This window comes from Oncorhynchus nerka, linkage group LG8, assembly GCF_034236695.1.
Source record: "Oncorhynchus nerka isolate Pitt River linkage group LG8, Oner_Uvic_2.0, whole genome shotgun sequence".
In the NCBI taxonomy this organism is placed as follows: Eukaryota; Metazoa; Chordata; class Actinopteri; order Salmoniformes; family Salmonidae; genus Oncorhynchus; species Oncorhynchus nerka.
The window spans coordinates 64881027-64896946 of NC_088403.1; the positions used below are offsets into that span (position 1 = coordinate 64881027).

General features: G+C 45.4%; 1 protein-coding gene across 4 annotated transcripts in view; it reads right to left on the reverse strand.

Moving 5' to 3' along the window:
* LOC115133681 (glucosidase 2 subunit beta-like) overlaps positions 1-15920 on the reverse strand; it is a 321308-nt gene that overhangs the window by 81749 nt on the left and 223639 nt on the right. The window contains exon 13 of one of the 4 annotated variants that reach the window (XM_065021986.1): positions 15174-15598. The exons of the other annotated variants lie outside the window; for them this stretch is intronic. Coding sequence (XP_064878058.1) covers positions 15550-15598 — 49 coding nt within the window. The 3' untranslated portion in view covers positions 15174-15549. Of the gene's footprint in view, positions 1-15173; positions 15599-15920 lie in introns of those variants that run through there. 4 annotated transcript variants of the gene reach the window in all.

Below are 15920 nucleotides of genomic sequence, written 5' to 3' on the forward strand. Positions count from 1 at the left end.
AATTACTGCAGCTCCTGTTGTTATTAAGCTCTTTAAGAAAAAGTAAGGGTTCTTACAAAAGAAACAATTGGTAGGAGCAGTGGGATGTGAAGCCTGTCTCGATGCAGTAGAGAACACTAGTTCTTAAGGGATCCGAGGTAAGAACACCCTGGAGAGAGAGTAAAGTACATACGTTTGGAGAGAACGTTAAGCACCATGCTATTTGCTGCATTGTGATGCTTTATAGAGCCTAAAGTGAAGATGGAAAAGACTGTGAATAGTTGGTCCACTAAAATAAGGTAGGCACATTCCTCCATATGATCTCGGAGTACCCTGCAGTTAAATGGTTCTGGGGCAAAGATACTAAATTCATTTGGAAGCGCATGAATTTAAATAGTTAATGCTTTGCAGCTATTATGTTACTTAACGATGATAGGTCCTCGAATCTCTCAGTGAATCAGAGAAGATTACTGCTGGCAAGCAGCAATGCCGCAAGAGAAGATGTTGGCTCTTAGATGGCAATCACCTTAGATGGCAAACTCCCTCCCAAATCGCCAGTGGATACAGTTACTATGAAACGTAATAATATAATAATTATCGACAGCGAGAATGAATGGTGCTCGTCAAGAAACAGATATACTTGACTCTGTCAAGAATAACCTCCGCTAACGCCCAACATATACAATTAAACAATCCATAAAGCCCAACACATACAATTAAACAATCCATAAAGCCCAACATATACATATATATATATATATATATATATATATACAGCACCAGTCAACAGTTTGGTACCAGTCACAAAGATATTATTTGATTATTTTTCACTTTCTTTGCTTTCAGGCCCACGGGGAAGGGATGGTGTGGGGAGAGTTTTCTCTGGTTGCCGGGAGATAACTGACCCTAGTTGCGAGGTGGACACACACACTCGATTTCCGTGTGTGTGTGTGTGGGGTGGGGGCTGGGTGGGGATTGAGACGTGTTGGATGGGTGTGGTTGGGGGAATGGGATGGTATGGGAGGTTGGGGGTGGAGACGTGTTGGATGGGTGTGGTTGGGGGAATGGGATGGTATGGGAGGTAGGGAGTGGAGACGTGTTGGGTGGGTGTGGTTGGCTGGGTGGGGTTGGGGGAATGAGATTGGAGGTTGGGGGTGTAGACATGTTGGATGGGTGTGGTTGGCTGGGTGGGGTTGGGGGAATTGGATGGGAGGTTGGGGTGGAGGCCCATTTTTTTGTTTTGTTTACAGTATATTTAATTCATTATCACTTAAATTCTGAATGTATTTCTTTCTGTTATTTTTCTTTTGAGTGCCAGCATAATGGTCACATGTTTTATAAACGTATACATTGAAATAGATAATGAACATGTAAGAACAGAAAAGGCCAATGACTGCACAGTCTTGAAGAGATTTACTCTTCATTCTTGTACAACTTACCCTATGGAGAACTTTTCACTTCATCCACCACTGGTTTGATGATACACATATATATATGTGCAATATATAATATAGAATAGAATAGAATATATGCAAATGTTTATATAATACACTGTGGCAGACCAGGGGGTATGATCTAAACGTTTACACAGACCAGACACAAGTGTGATACCTCAGTTTCAAGGGTTTTTATTTCTGACAATAAAGGAAAAGAAAAGAAACCGGTCTCCTACAGGAAACCTCTTCTGGGTTACTGTCTTCAGGGCTCCCGGGGAATACTGTGTTCACTGGGGTAGAACACCTCTCAGTTCATGCAGACCGTGAGGAAGTCTATCCGGTAGCAACCTCTCACTACCTCCAACCTCCCCTGTGCTGCCCTTCAGGCAGCCTTATGGGCCCTGTACGGCTGGTGAGCAATCAGCCCCAATTAGTCCTGGCCGGAGGACCCGTCGAGATCTGGCACGTCCAGCAGAGGGAGCCACCACCGCGTGAGGGGCAATGGGAGGTCTTCACTGCTCGGTACCACCACAGGTCCCGTCGATGTCCCAGGTCTTGACCACAACACAACCAAGGCTGTCCTCACGTGCCGCCTCTTCAATAGGTCAATGTGGTAAATCTGTTGGGATTTCCGTCTCCCCGACTGCCGTACATGGTAATTTACGGGTACCAGCTTCTCTGTCACCTTGTACGGCCCTTGCCATGTTGCCAGGGGGATTAAAAATAACACCTTGTCACCCACCTGGAACTCTCGGGGTTGGGTCCGCCGATTGTAGACCTTGGCTTGGGCGCGCTGGGCCTTCACCATATGCTCCCTTACCACTGGCCATATGGCTGTCATCCGCTCCCTCATCGTCTCTACGTGTTCCACCACGCTGCGTAAGGGGGTCGGCTGGGCTTCCCATACCTCCAGTGGCGAGGGCCCGTAGGCTACGTGCTCTCCTCCCTTAGAGGAGTTCAAAAGGGGAAAACCCAGTGGAGGCCTGGGGCACTTCTTGGATCGAAAACATTAGGTTGGGTAGTAGATGGTCCCAGTTCTTCCCATCCCGCTCGATGACATTTACATTTAAGTCATTTAGCAGACGCTCTTATCCAGAGCGACTTACAAATTGGTGCGTTCACCTTAAGACATCCAGTGGAACAGCCACTTTACAATAGTGCATCTAAATCTTTTGACCTTACGCAGCATTTGTTTGAGCATCTTATTGAACCGTTCGACAAGCCCATTCGTCTGCAGGTGAAAGACAGAGGTCTGGATCTGCTTTATATGTAGGAGAGCACACAAATCTTCATCAGCCCGGACATGAACTCGGTACCTTAGTCGGTCAGGATCTCATTTGGGATGCCCACCCAGCTGAAGAGGTGGAACAGCTCCCGGCGATTCCCTTGGAGACTGCTGCCCGTAGGGGAATGGCATTGGGATATTGGGTGGCATAATCTACTTTTACCAGGATGTATCGGCGTCCTCGGGCTGTTTTTACCAGAGGACCCACTATTCCCATGGCGATGCATTCAAATGGCACTCCGATGATCAGTAGGGGGACCAGCGGGTGTGCTTTTGGGGTGGTGATTTGGCACCTCTGGGCAGCTGCGGCAATAGTCTTCCACGTCCCGCCTCATCCCAGGCCAGTGGCTGAAGAACGATTCTGACGTACCGTACCGGGGAGGGGGGGGGGGCAGCAACAGCACCTCTCGATGTTACCCCTGTTTGTGCGTCACCTGATACATGAGGTTATTTTTTATTTGGAAATGGGGCTATCACCAGTCACTCACCCCCGGAAGAAGCTGGCCATCCACCGCTATCACTTTGTCCGATGGCTTTCAAGTTCTGATCCTCCCACTGCGTGGTCCCGAACTGTCCCAAGGCAGGTGTGTCAGCAGGTCCCTCAAAATCGAGGAGGGGAACATGGGCTCCTCCTCTGCTGGTTCACCAGGTGAGGTTGGTTCCGGCGCCCCCTCGGACCCCGACTCCGGGTCCATAGTCACAGGGTTGGCAACCGTTCACTTCCAGGCCGCGTACGCGACGATCCGTCCCCACTCTCGTCGGTCTCCAGGCTTCGTCGACTATCCCCCGGCTGTCTCTCTTTGAGACATGGATTGTGATGTGTGCCATTCAGAGGGTGAATGGGAAAGACAAGATATTGAAGTGCCCTTGAATGGGGTATGGTAGTAGATGCCAGGCACACTGGTTTGAGTGTGTCAAGAACTGCAATGCTGCTGGGTTTCTCACGCTCAACAGTTTCCCATGTGTATCAAGAATGGTCCACCACCCAAAGGACATCCAGCCAACTTGACACAACGGTGGGAAGCATTGGAGTCAACATGGGCCAGCATCCCTGTCGAATGCTTTCGACACCTTGTAGAGTCCATGCCCCGATGAATTGAGGCTGTTCGGAGGGCAAAAGGGGGTGCAACTCAATATTAGTAACGGTAACATTACGCTCCTTAAGAATACATCTTGGGCTAGATTAGACCCAAATGCCTTGTATTTCCTACCAGAGAAGGTTAGAGTTAGACCCAAATGCCTTGTATTTCCTACCAGAGAAGGTTAGGGTTAGACCCACATGCCTTGTATTTCCTACCAGAGAAGGTTAGGGTTAGACCCACATGCCTTGTATTTCCTACCAGAGAAGGTTAGGGTTAGACCCACATGCCTTGTATTTCCTACCAGAGAAGGTTAGGGTTAGACCCACATGCCTTGTTTTTCCTACCAGAGAAGGTTAGAGTTAGACCCAAATGCCTTGTATTTCCTACCAGAGAAGGTTAGGGTTAGACCCAAATGCCTTGTATTTCCTACCAGAGAAGGTTAGAGTTAGACCCACATGCCTTGTATTTCCTACCAGAGAAGGTTAGGGTTAGACCCACATGCCTTGTATTTCCTACCAGAGAAGGTTAGGGTTAGACCCACATGACTTGTATTTCCTACCAGAGAAGGTTAGGGTTAGACCCACATGACTTGTATTTCCTACCAGAGAAGGTTAGGGTTAGACCCACATGCCTTGTATTTCCTACCAGAGAAGGTTAGAGTTAGACCCAAACGCCTTGTATTTCCTACCAGAGAAGGTTAGGGTTAGACCCAACTGCATGTAACCCCTTCAAGAGAAGGAGACATACTCAAAGTAGGCAATTTTTCAGTTTACCTTCATTTTCCACATGACGGATTCCGAATGCAAGTTTAAATAAAATGGTGTATGGGGATTCCATTCCAGTCTGATGGGAGCTCGCTTTGCTGACAGCTTATCATATTTCAGCCTTGAAATTCTTAATGCAGAAGCCATGAGTGATGCATACGCTTTTTATTTATTTTTATCTTAATATGCATTGCTTCTCTGAAACAAGATTTGCTGGGTTGCAGTAGGGCCTTTTACCCAGGAAAAAGCTATACTGTGAGAGAGCCCATCTCTCCCTAAAAAAAAACAAGCCTCAATTTAGATGCAAAAAATGGGAAACAAAACAAGCATAAATTCAAGCCAATTTATAGTTGAGAGCCATCACTAAAGGCAATGAGGCAAATTGCTTCTGGCAGATCATTTAAAGTACTACTCCTACTACTGAGTCTCTTTGTCAATATGTTTTGTTGCTAGTTATTTTACTTGTCATAACATAGAAGTGGACAGCAGAGGAGAGATAGTCTCGATAAGGGACTAAACATCAAGGGACTGGCAGGAATATTGAAAACAATTTAGATCGTTTTGAGTTATACAATGAGTTAGAATGAAACAGTGAGTAAGAATGAAACAGTGAGTTAGAATGAAACAGTGAGTTAGAATGAAACAGTGAGTTAGAATGAAACAGTGAGTTAGAATGAAACAGTGAGTAAGAATGAAACAGTGAGTTAGAATGAAACAGTGAGTTAGAATGAAACAGTGAGTTAGAATGAAACAGTGAGTAAGAATGAAACAGTGAGTTAGAATGAAACAGTGAGTAAGAATGAAACAGTGCGTTAGAATGAAACAGTGAGTTAGAATGAAACAGTGAGTTAGAATGAAACAGTGAGTTAGAATGAAACAGTGAGTTAGAATGAAACAGTGCGTTAGAATGGAACAGTGAGTTAGAATGAAACAGTGCGTTAGAATGAAACAGTGAGTTAGAATGAAACAGTGCGTTAGAATGAAACAAGACAAAGGAGCTGATCGTGGACTACCGGAAAAGGCAGACCGAACAGGCCCCCATTAACATCGACGGGGCTGTAGTGGAGCGGGTCGAGAGTTTCAAGTTCCTTGGTGTCCAAATCAACAATGAACTATCATGGTCCAAACATACCAAGACAGTCGTGAAGAGGACACGAGAAAACCTTTTCCCCCCTCAGGAGACTGAAAAGATTTGGCATGAGCCCCTAGATCCTCAAAAGGTTTTACAACTGCACCATCGAGAGCATCCTGACAGGTTGCATCACCGCCTGGTACGGCAACTGCTCGGCATCTGACCGTAAGGCACTACAGAGGGTAGTGCAAACGGCCCAATACATCACTGGGGCCAAGCTTCCTGCCATCCAGGACCTATACAATAGGCAGTGTCAGAGGAAAGCCCATAAAATTGTCAGAGACTCCAGTCACTCAAGGTATAGACTGTTTTCTCTGCTACCGCAGAGCAACCGGTACCGGAGCGCCAAGTCTAGGACCAAAAGGCTCCTCAACAGCATTCTACTCTCAGCTTCTAGCCAATAGACTCCTGAACAATTCATTAAAATCGCCACCGGACAATTTACATTGACCCCCCCTCTTGTACACTGCTGCTACTCGCTGTTTGTTTGTTACCTATGCATAGTCACTTCACCCCCACCTACATGTACAGATTACCTCAATTCGCCTGTACCCCTGCACATCGACTCGGTACCGGTGTCCCCTGTATATAGCCTCCACACTGACTCAGTACTGGTGCCCCCTGTATATAGCCTCCACACTGACTCGGTACCGGTGCCCCCTGTATGTAGCCTCCACACAGACTCGGTACCGGTGTCCCCTGTATATAGCCTCCACACTGACTCGGTACCGGTGCCCCCTGTATATAGCCTCCACATTGACTCTGTACCAGTACCCCCTGTATATAGCCTCCACACTGACTCGGTACCGGTGCCCCCTGTATATAGCCTCCACATTGACTCTGTACCAGTACCCCCTGTATATAGCCTCCACATCGACTCGGTACCGGTACCCCCTGTATGTAGCCTCCACATCGACTCGGTACCGGTGCCCCCTGTATATAGCCTCCACACTGACTCGGTACCGGTGCCCCCTGTATATAGCCTCCACACTGACTCGGTACCGGTGCCCCCTGTATATAGCCTCCACATCGACTCGGTACCGGTGCCCCCTGTATATAGCCTCCACACTGACTCGGTACCGGTGCCCCCTGTATATAGCCTCCACACTGACTCGGTACCGGTGCCCCCTATATATAGCCTCCACATCGACTCGGTACCGGTGCCCCCTGTATATAGCCTCCACACTGACTCGGTACCGGTGCCCCCTGTATGTAGCCTCGTTATTGTTATTCTTATTGTGTTACTTTTTATTTTAATCTACTTGGTAAATATTTTCTTCTTCTTGAACTGCACTGTTGGTTAAGGGCTTGTAAGTAAGAGTTTCACGGTAAAGTCCACACTTGTTGTGTTCGGCGCATGTGACTAATAAAGTTTGATTTGAAATAAACAATCCTAAGTAAGCCTATGTACTTTCAGCTCTTCTCTTTTCAACTACTATCAGCTATATAATAAAATCTCAATTTACCCGCCCTATAACTAAATGAATCCACTATCATACATTATGGATACCTCTGGGGATTCAAATAAAAACAGACTTCACTTTGAATAGAAATGACAGCAACACGCATATCCAACAAAGTCTCTAGAAACTCTGGTGCCAAGAATAGTTTTCCACAATCTGTCTTCGAATGACTAAAAATGACATTAACACCAAGATGTGTATATGAAAGTCCTTAAAAGGAAACTTCAACGCTAGACAGTATTTGGGGTATTTTTCCAGTCTCCCTACATAATGATGAGAGGTGTTTCAGTCTCCCTACATAGTGACGAGAGGTGTTTCAGTCTCCCTACATAATGATGAGAGGTGTTTCAGTCTCCCTACATAGTGATGAGAGGTGTTTCAGTCTCCCTACATGAGAGTGACGAGAGGTGTTTCAGTCTCCCTACATAGTGATGAGAGGTGTTTCAGTCTCCCTACATAATGATGAGAGGTGTTTCAGTCTCTCTACATGAGAGTGACGAGAGGTGTTTCAGTCTCCCTACGTAGTGATGAGAGGTGTTTCAGTCTCCCTACATGAGAGTGACGAGAGGTGTTTCAGTCTCCCTACATGAGAGTGACGAGAGGTGTTTCAGGCTCCCTACATAATGATGAGAGGTGTTTCAGTCTCCCTACATAACTATGAGAGGTGTTTCAGTCTCCCTACATAATGATGAGAGGTGTTTCAGTCTCCCTACATGAGAGTGATGAGAGGTGTTTCAGTCTCCCTACATAATGATGAGAGGTGTTTCAGTCTCCCTACATAATGACGAGAGGTGTTTCAGTCTCCCTACATAGTGATGAGAGGTGTTTCAGTCTCCCTACATAATGATGAGAGGTGTTTCAGTCTCCCTACATGAGAGTGACGAGAGGTGTTTCAGTCTCCCTACATCAGAGTGACGAGAGGTGTTTCAGTCTCCCTACATGAGAGTGACGAGAGGTGTTCCAGTCTCCCTACATAATTATGAGTGATGAGAGGTGTTTCAGTCTCCCTACATAATGATGAGAGGTGTTTCAGTCTCCCTACATAATTATGAGAGGTGTTTCAGTCTCCCTACATAATGATGAGAGGTGTTTCAGTCTCCCTACATGAGAGTGACGAGAGGTGTTTCAGTCTCCCTACATAATGGTGAGAGGTGTTTCAGTCTCCCTACATAATTATGAGAGGTGTTTCAGTCTCCCTACATAATGACGAGAGGTGTTTCAGTCTCCCTACATGAGAGTGACGAGATGTGTTTCAGTCTCCCTACATAATGATGAGAGGTGTTTCAGTCTCCCTACATGAGAGTGACGAGATGTGTTTCAGTCTCCCTACATAATGACGAGAGGTGTTTCAGTCTCCCTACATAATGGTGAGAGGTGTTTCAGTCTCCCTACATAGTGATGAGAGGTGTTTCAGTCTCCCTACGTAATGATGAGAGGTGTTTCAGTCTCCCTACATAATGATGAGAGGTGTTTCAGTCTCCCTACATAATGATGAGAGGTGTTTCAGTCTCCCTACATGAGAGTGACGAGAGGTGTTTCAGTCTCCCTACATAATGACGAGAGGTGTTTCAGTCTCCCTACATAATTATGAGTGATGAGAGGTGTTTCAGTCTCCCTACATAACTATGAGAGGTGTTTCAGTCTCCCTACATAATGATGAGAGGTGTTTCAGTCTCCCTACATAGTGATGAGAGGTGTTTCAGTCTCCCTACATAATGATGAGAGGTGTTTCCGTCTCCCTACATAATGATGAGAGGTGTTTCAGTCTCCCTACATAATGACGAGAGGTGTTTCAGTCTCCCTACATGAGAGTGACGAGAGGTGTTCCAGACACAATTATGCACTATAGCTGTATTGTTTCGCATCGGGAGAGTTCAACCAATGACGTCATTGGTTGATTGAGCCTGCTGTCTGATCATAAAAAAAATATATGTTTGTCATGTTTTGTAACAATTGTTGTGGTCTTTGTGTTTCGCCCGATTGCACGATCACCCCAGCAGCGAGTAGATATTGTTGTCCCTGTTCAATGGAGTCATTGGACTTGCCTCAACAATTTTCCTATCTGCCAAACACATTGCAGGATATCTAGGTTGACTCATTTTTTTCCTGGTTTTGTAAAGACTAAAGCCTGATGGGAGCCCTACTATCTTCTTCCAACCCTTGAAGGCAGGCTTTTCCAAAAAACGGGGGAGGTACTAGTTTACAGGTTCATGTAAGCTATTTTACCATCGCCGTGTCTATCCGAGACGGCTAAATAATTACAACGGTTGTTTCTTTTAATCCCTCTTTCCAAGAACAGGCGGACGACAGCATTTATTTTTACGTTTCCATAGGAACATACAGTCCTATTTATTTGAGCTGGAATACAGCGAAGAAGAGTTGAGGCAGCAAGAAAAATAACTGCGAGACCAGCATGCAGTGGCAGCACACCAGCTGGACCAATAACAAATGAGTAAAGTTGTTTTTCTGTCGGTAGCTAGCTAGCAATATAAGCACACTTACATTTTGATTTTTTACATGAGGCAGTGTTGTTCAGTACAGTACAATTTGGTGATTGAATAGTACCATTACAAGGCAAGCTATCCATGTTTATCTAGCTAGCGGTGTACTTGCTACACCTAACATGTACTGTAGTCTAACGTTATAGCTAGCTAACTAGCCTACCTAGGCCCAGTGCCTCTCATTAGGAACAAAACTGGATATATTTTTGATGATAATGGCAGAGAGTAACGGCATGACTTTGTCTTGATGACTCATATTAGTCTTGGAGTAGCTATACCTGTGTGTTGTAGCTAACTAGCTAGCTAACATGTGTTTGTGAGATGTCTCATATTAGTCTTGGAGTAGCTATACCTGTGTGTTGTAGCTAACTAGCTAGCTAACATGTGTTTGTGAGATGACTCATATTAGTCTTGGCGTAGCTATACCTGTGTGTTGTAGCTAACTAGCTAGCTAACATGTGTTTGTGAGATGTCTCATATTAGTCTTGGCGTAGCTATACCTGTGTGTTGTAGCTAACTAGCTAGCTAACATGTGTTTGTGGGTTGTCTCATATTCTACACCATGCTGCTACGGTAGGACAGTACACAACGATTGCCCATGAATGTGTAATAGCATTTTGGTCTTTCTCTCACACACAAAACCACTTGGATACAAAGAAGTTGATGACTTTCAAGAGGAGATGTGAAAAGTCCCATAACAACTCTTGTATCAAAGTGACTCTGAACACCTCACTGCACCACCCAAACAGATCATATACAAGTATTCCCTTTGTAGAAATGTAGTATTTATTAGAAGCGTTAGTAGCATATTTTTCTTCTACTGTATATATATATATATATATATATATACACAATGCCCCATCAATAATGTGATGTTGTGATGGGATATACAGTGGGGCAAAAAAGTATTTAGTCAGCCACCAATTGTGCAAGTTCTCCCACTTAAAAAGATGAGAGAGGCCTGTAATTTTCATCATAGGTACACTTCAACTATGAAAGCATTTCAAGGTCCTGGAGTGGCCTAGCCAGTCTCCAGATCTCAACCCCATAGAAAATCTTGGGAGGGAGTTGAAAGTCCGTGTTGCCCAGCAACAACCCCAAAACATCACTGCTCTAGAGGAGATCTGCATGGAGGAATGGGCCAAAATACCAGCAACAGTGTGTGAAAACCTTGTGAAGACTTACAGAAAACGTTTGACCTCTGTCATTGCCAACAAAGGGTATATAACAAAGTATTGAGATAAACTTTTGTTATTGACCAAATACTTATTTTCCACCATAATTTGCAAATAAATTCATAAAAAATCCTACAATGTGATTTTCTGGATTTTTTTCCTCATTTTATCTGTCATAGTTGAAGTGTACCGATGATGAAAATTACAGGCCTCTCTAATCTTTTTAAGTGGGAGAACTTGCACAATTGGTGGCTGACTAAATACTTTTTTGCCTTACTGTAGATGGGCTATGTACAGGTGTAGTGATCTGTGAGCTGCTCTGACAGCTGGTGCTTAAAGCTAGTCAGGGAGATATGAGTCTCCAGCTTCAGAGATTTTTGCAGTTCGTTCCAGTCATTGGCAGCAGAGAACTGGAAGGAAAGACGACCAAAGGAGGAATTGGCTTTGGAGGTGACCAGTGAGATATACCTGCTGGAGCGCGTGCTACGAGTGGGTGCTGCTATGGTGACCAGTGAGCTGAGATAAGGCGGGGCTTTACCTAGCAGAGAATTGTAGATAACCTGTAGCCAGTGGGTTTTGCAACGAGTATGAAGCGAGGGCCAACCAACGAGAGCAAACAGGTTGCAATGGTGGGTAGTGTATGGGGCTTTGGTGACAAAATGGATGGCACTGTGATAGACTGCATCCAGTTTGTTGAGTAGAGTGTTGGAGGCTATTTTATAGATGACATCACCGAAGTCGAGGATCGGTAGGATGGTCAGTTTTACGAGGGTATGTTTGGCAGCATGAGTGAAGGATGCTTTGTTGTGATATAGGAAGCCAATTCTAGATTTAATTTTGGATTGGAGATGCGTAATGTGAGTCTGGAAGGAGAGTTTACAGTCTAACCAGACACCGTCTGGAGGTTAGTTAACACAGTGTCCAAAGAGGGGCCAGAAGTATACAGAATGGTGTAGTCTGCGTAGAGGTGTACCAGAGAATCACCAGCAGCAAGAGCAACATCATTGATGTATACAGAGAAGAGAGTCGACCCGAGGATTGAACCCTGTGGCACCCCCATAGAGACAGCCAGAGGTCCGGACAGCAGGCCCTCCGATTTGACACACTGAACTCTATCAGAGAAGTATTTGGTAAACCAGGCGAGGCAATCATTTGAGAAACCAAGGCTGTCGAGTATGCCAATAACAATGTGGTGATTGACAAGAGTCGAAAGCCTTGGCAAGGTCGATGAATATGGCTGCACAGTAATGTCTCTTATCGATGGCGGTTATGATGTCGTTTAGGACCTTGAGCGTGGCTGAGGTGTACCCATGACCAGCTCTGAAACCAGATTGCATAGCGGAGAAGGTACGGTGGGATTCGAAATGGTCGGTAATCTGTTTGTTAACTTGGCTTTCGAAGACCTTAGAAAGACAGGGTAGGATAGATATAGGTCTGTAGCAGTTTGGGTCTAGAGTGTTCTATGATATGTAGATAATAACTAGATAGGTATAAACAATATAGTAGCAGCTCCGCCCTGTCCTATGATATGTAGATAATAACTAGATAGGTATAAACAATATGGTAGCAGCTCCACCCTGTTCTATGATATGTAGATAATAACTAGATAGGTATAAACAATATGGTAGCAGCTCCACCCTGTTCTATGATATGTAGATAATAACTAGATAGGTATAAACAATATGGTAGCAGCTCCACCCTGTTCTATGATATGTAGATAATAACTAGATAGGTATAAACAATATAGTAGCAGCTCCACCCTGTTCTATGATATGTAGATAATAACTAGATAGGTATAAACAATATAGTAGCAGCTCCACCCTGTCCTATGATATGTAGATAATAACTAGATAGGTATAAACAATATGGTAGCAGCTCCGCCCTGTTCTATGATATGTAGATAATAACTAGATAGGTATAAACAATATGGTAGCAGCTCCGCCCTGTTCTATGATATGTAGATAATAACTAGATAGGTATAAACAATATAGTAGCAGCTCCGCCCTGTCCTATGATATGTAGATAATAACTAGATAGGTATAAACAATATAGTAGCAGCTCCGCCCTGTCCCATGATATGTAGAGAATAACTAGATAGGTATAAACAATATGGTAGCAGCTCCGCCCTGTCCTATGATATGTAGAGAATAACTAGATAGGTATAAACAATATGGTAGCAGCTCCACCCTGTCCTATGATATGTAGAGAATAACTAGATAGGTATAAACAATATGGTAGCAGCTCCGCCCTGTCCCATGATATGTAGAGAATAACTAGATAGGTATAAACAATATGGTAGCAGCTCCGCCTTGCCCTCTGATAGTGGGATTGTTTTTGCATATTGCCTTTACCTATCAAATCCTTTCTATACTGAACAAAAATATAACACAACATGTAATGTTTCGGTCCCATGTTTCACAAGCAGAAATAAAAGATTGCAGAAATGTTCCATACGTACAAAAAGCTTCTTTCTCACAAATTTGGTGAATACATTTGTTCACATCCCTGTTAGTGAGCATTTTTTTATTTGCTAAGTTAATCCATCCACCTGACAGGTGGGCCTATCGAGAACCTGATTAAACATTACACAGGTGTACCTTGTGCTGGGGACAATAAAAGGCCACTCTAAAATGTACAGTTTTGTCAGACAACATAATTCAACAGATGGCTCAAGTTTTAAAAGAACGTGCAATTGGCATGCTGACTGCAGGGATGTCCACCCGAGCTGTTGCCAGATAATTTAATTTTAATTTCTCTACCATAAGAGAGAAATAAAGTGGATAGGGCTAGGGGTTGTTTCTAGATGGGGGATAGGGCTAGGGGTTGTTTCTAGATGGGGGATAGGGCTAGGGGTTGTTTCTAGATGGGGGATAGGGCTAGGGGTTGTTTCTAGATGGGGGATAGGGCTAGGGGTTGTTTCTAGATGGGGGATAGGGCAAGGGGTTGTTTCTGGACAGGGGATGGGGGATATGGGTGATAGGGGTTGTTTCTAGATGGGGGATGGGGGCTAGGGGTTGTTTCTGGACAGGGAATGGGGGATATGGGTGATAGGGGTTGTTTCTGGACAGGGGATGGGGATATGGGTGATAGGGGTTGTTTCTGGACAGGGAATGGGGGATATGGGTGATAGGGGTTGTTTCTAGATGGGGGATGGGGGCTAGGGGTTGTTTCTGGACAGGGAATGGGGGATATGGGTGATAGGGGTTGTTTCTGGACAGGGGATGGGGATAGGGTTGTTTCTGGACAGGGATGGGGGATAGGGGTTGTTTCTGGACAGGGGATGGGGGATAGGGGTTGTTTCTGGATGGGGGATATGGCTAGAGGTTGTTTCTGGATGGGGGATGGGGGCTAGGGGTTGTTTCTGGACGGGAGATGGGGGCTAGGGGTTGTTTCTGGACAGAGGATGGGGGCTAGGGGTTGTTTCTGGACGGAGATGGGGTCTAGGGGTTGTTTCTGGATGGGAGATGGGGGCTAGGGGTTGTTTCTGGACAGGGGATGGGGGGTAGGGGTTGTTTCTGGACAGGGGATGGGGGTAGGGGTTGTTTCTGGACGGGAGATGGGGGCTAGGGGTTGTTTCTGGACGGGAGATGGGGGCTAGGGGTTGTTTCTGGACAGGGGATGGGAAGTAGGGGTTGTTTCTGGACAGGGGATGGGGGATAGGGGTTGTGTCTGGACAGGGGATGGGGGATAGGGCTAGGGGTTGTGTCTGGACAAGGTATAGGGCTAGGGGTTGTTTCTGGATAGGGGATAGGGGTTGTTTCTGGATAGGGGATAGGGGTTGTTTCTGGACAGGGGATGGGGGCTAGGGGTTGTTTCTGGACAGAGGATGGGGGATAGGGATAGGGGTTGTTTCTGGACAGGGGATGGGGGCTAGGGGTTGTTTCTGGACAGAGGATGGGGGATAGGGATAGGGGTTGTTTCTGGACAGGGGATGGGAGATAGGGGTTGTTTCTGGACAGAGGATGGGGGATAGGGGTTGTTTCTGGACAGGGGATGGGCGCTAGGGGTTGTTTCTGGACAGAGGATGGGGGATAGGGGTTGTTTCTGGACAGGGGATGGGGGCTAGGGGTTGTTTCTGGACAGAGGATGGGGGATAGGGATAGGGGTTGTTTCTGGACAGAGGATGGGGGATAGGGGTTGTTTCTGGACAGGGGATGGGGGATAGGGGTTGTTTCTGGACAGAGGATGGGGGATAGGGGTTGTTTCTGGACAGGGGATGGGGGATAGGGGTTGTTTCTGGAGAGGGGATGGGGGCTAGGGGTTGTAATCATGTAAGACTACATGGACGTAGGAAAAGTGTTGCACTGCTGTTTTCCACTGCGCCATTTTCCAGAACATTTATGCAGAGGCATAGTCTAACGAGGAGATGACTTTTAATAGCAGTTATTAAACAGAGCAATTCAGACGGTCATTTCACCTTCAGCCCCCTGATTGAAGATGTATTATTCTCTATGACATCAATCCTGCGGTCAACTACTTGATTAGTGGATGTGCCTGAGTGCGTAAGAGAACCCTCTTCTTATTGACAATCGACCAAATGTGACCTTTGAAATGAATTAATTTCCGGGGTAACTTATTAACATTAATGCTGAAATTCATGCATTCGTTTAACGACATTGTCCCTGCCACATCTATCATAATTTCAAAAGCAGCCGAGTGTGACAAAGAGCTGGCTCTGCAAGGCGTGGATCTGCAGTAACCGACCCAGCTGTTGTCGTCAAACTCGTTCATATTATGATGGACTGGGCTTCAGGCCTTCTGGCTTCCTCTCCACACCGACACTGAACAAAAAATATAAACGCAACATGTAAAGTATTGGTCTCATGTTTCATGAGCTGAAATAAAAGAAACCAGACGTGTTCCATTCGCACAATAAAGCTTATTTTGTACAAATGTGTTTCCATCGCTGTTAGTGAGCATTTCTCCACTGCCGAGATAATCCATCCACCTGACAGGTGTGGCATATCAAGAAGCTGATTAAACAGCATGATCATTACACAGGTGCACCTTGTGCCGGGGGACAATAAAATGTTATATTTCAATTGACAGATGTCCTTATATGAACTGTAACTCAGTAAAATCTTTGAAATTGTTGCATGTCGT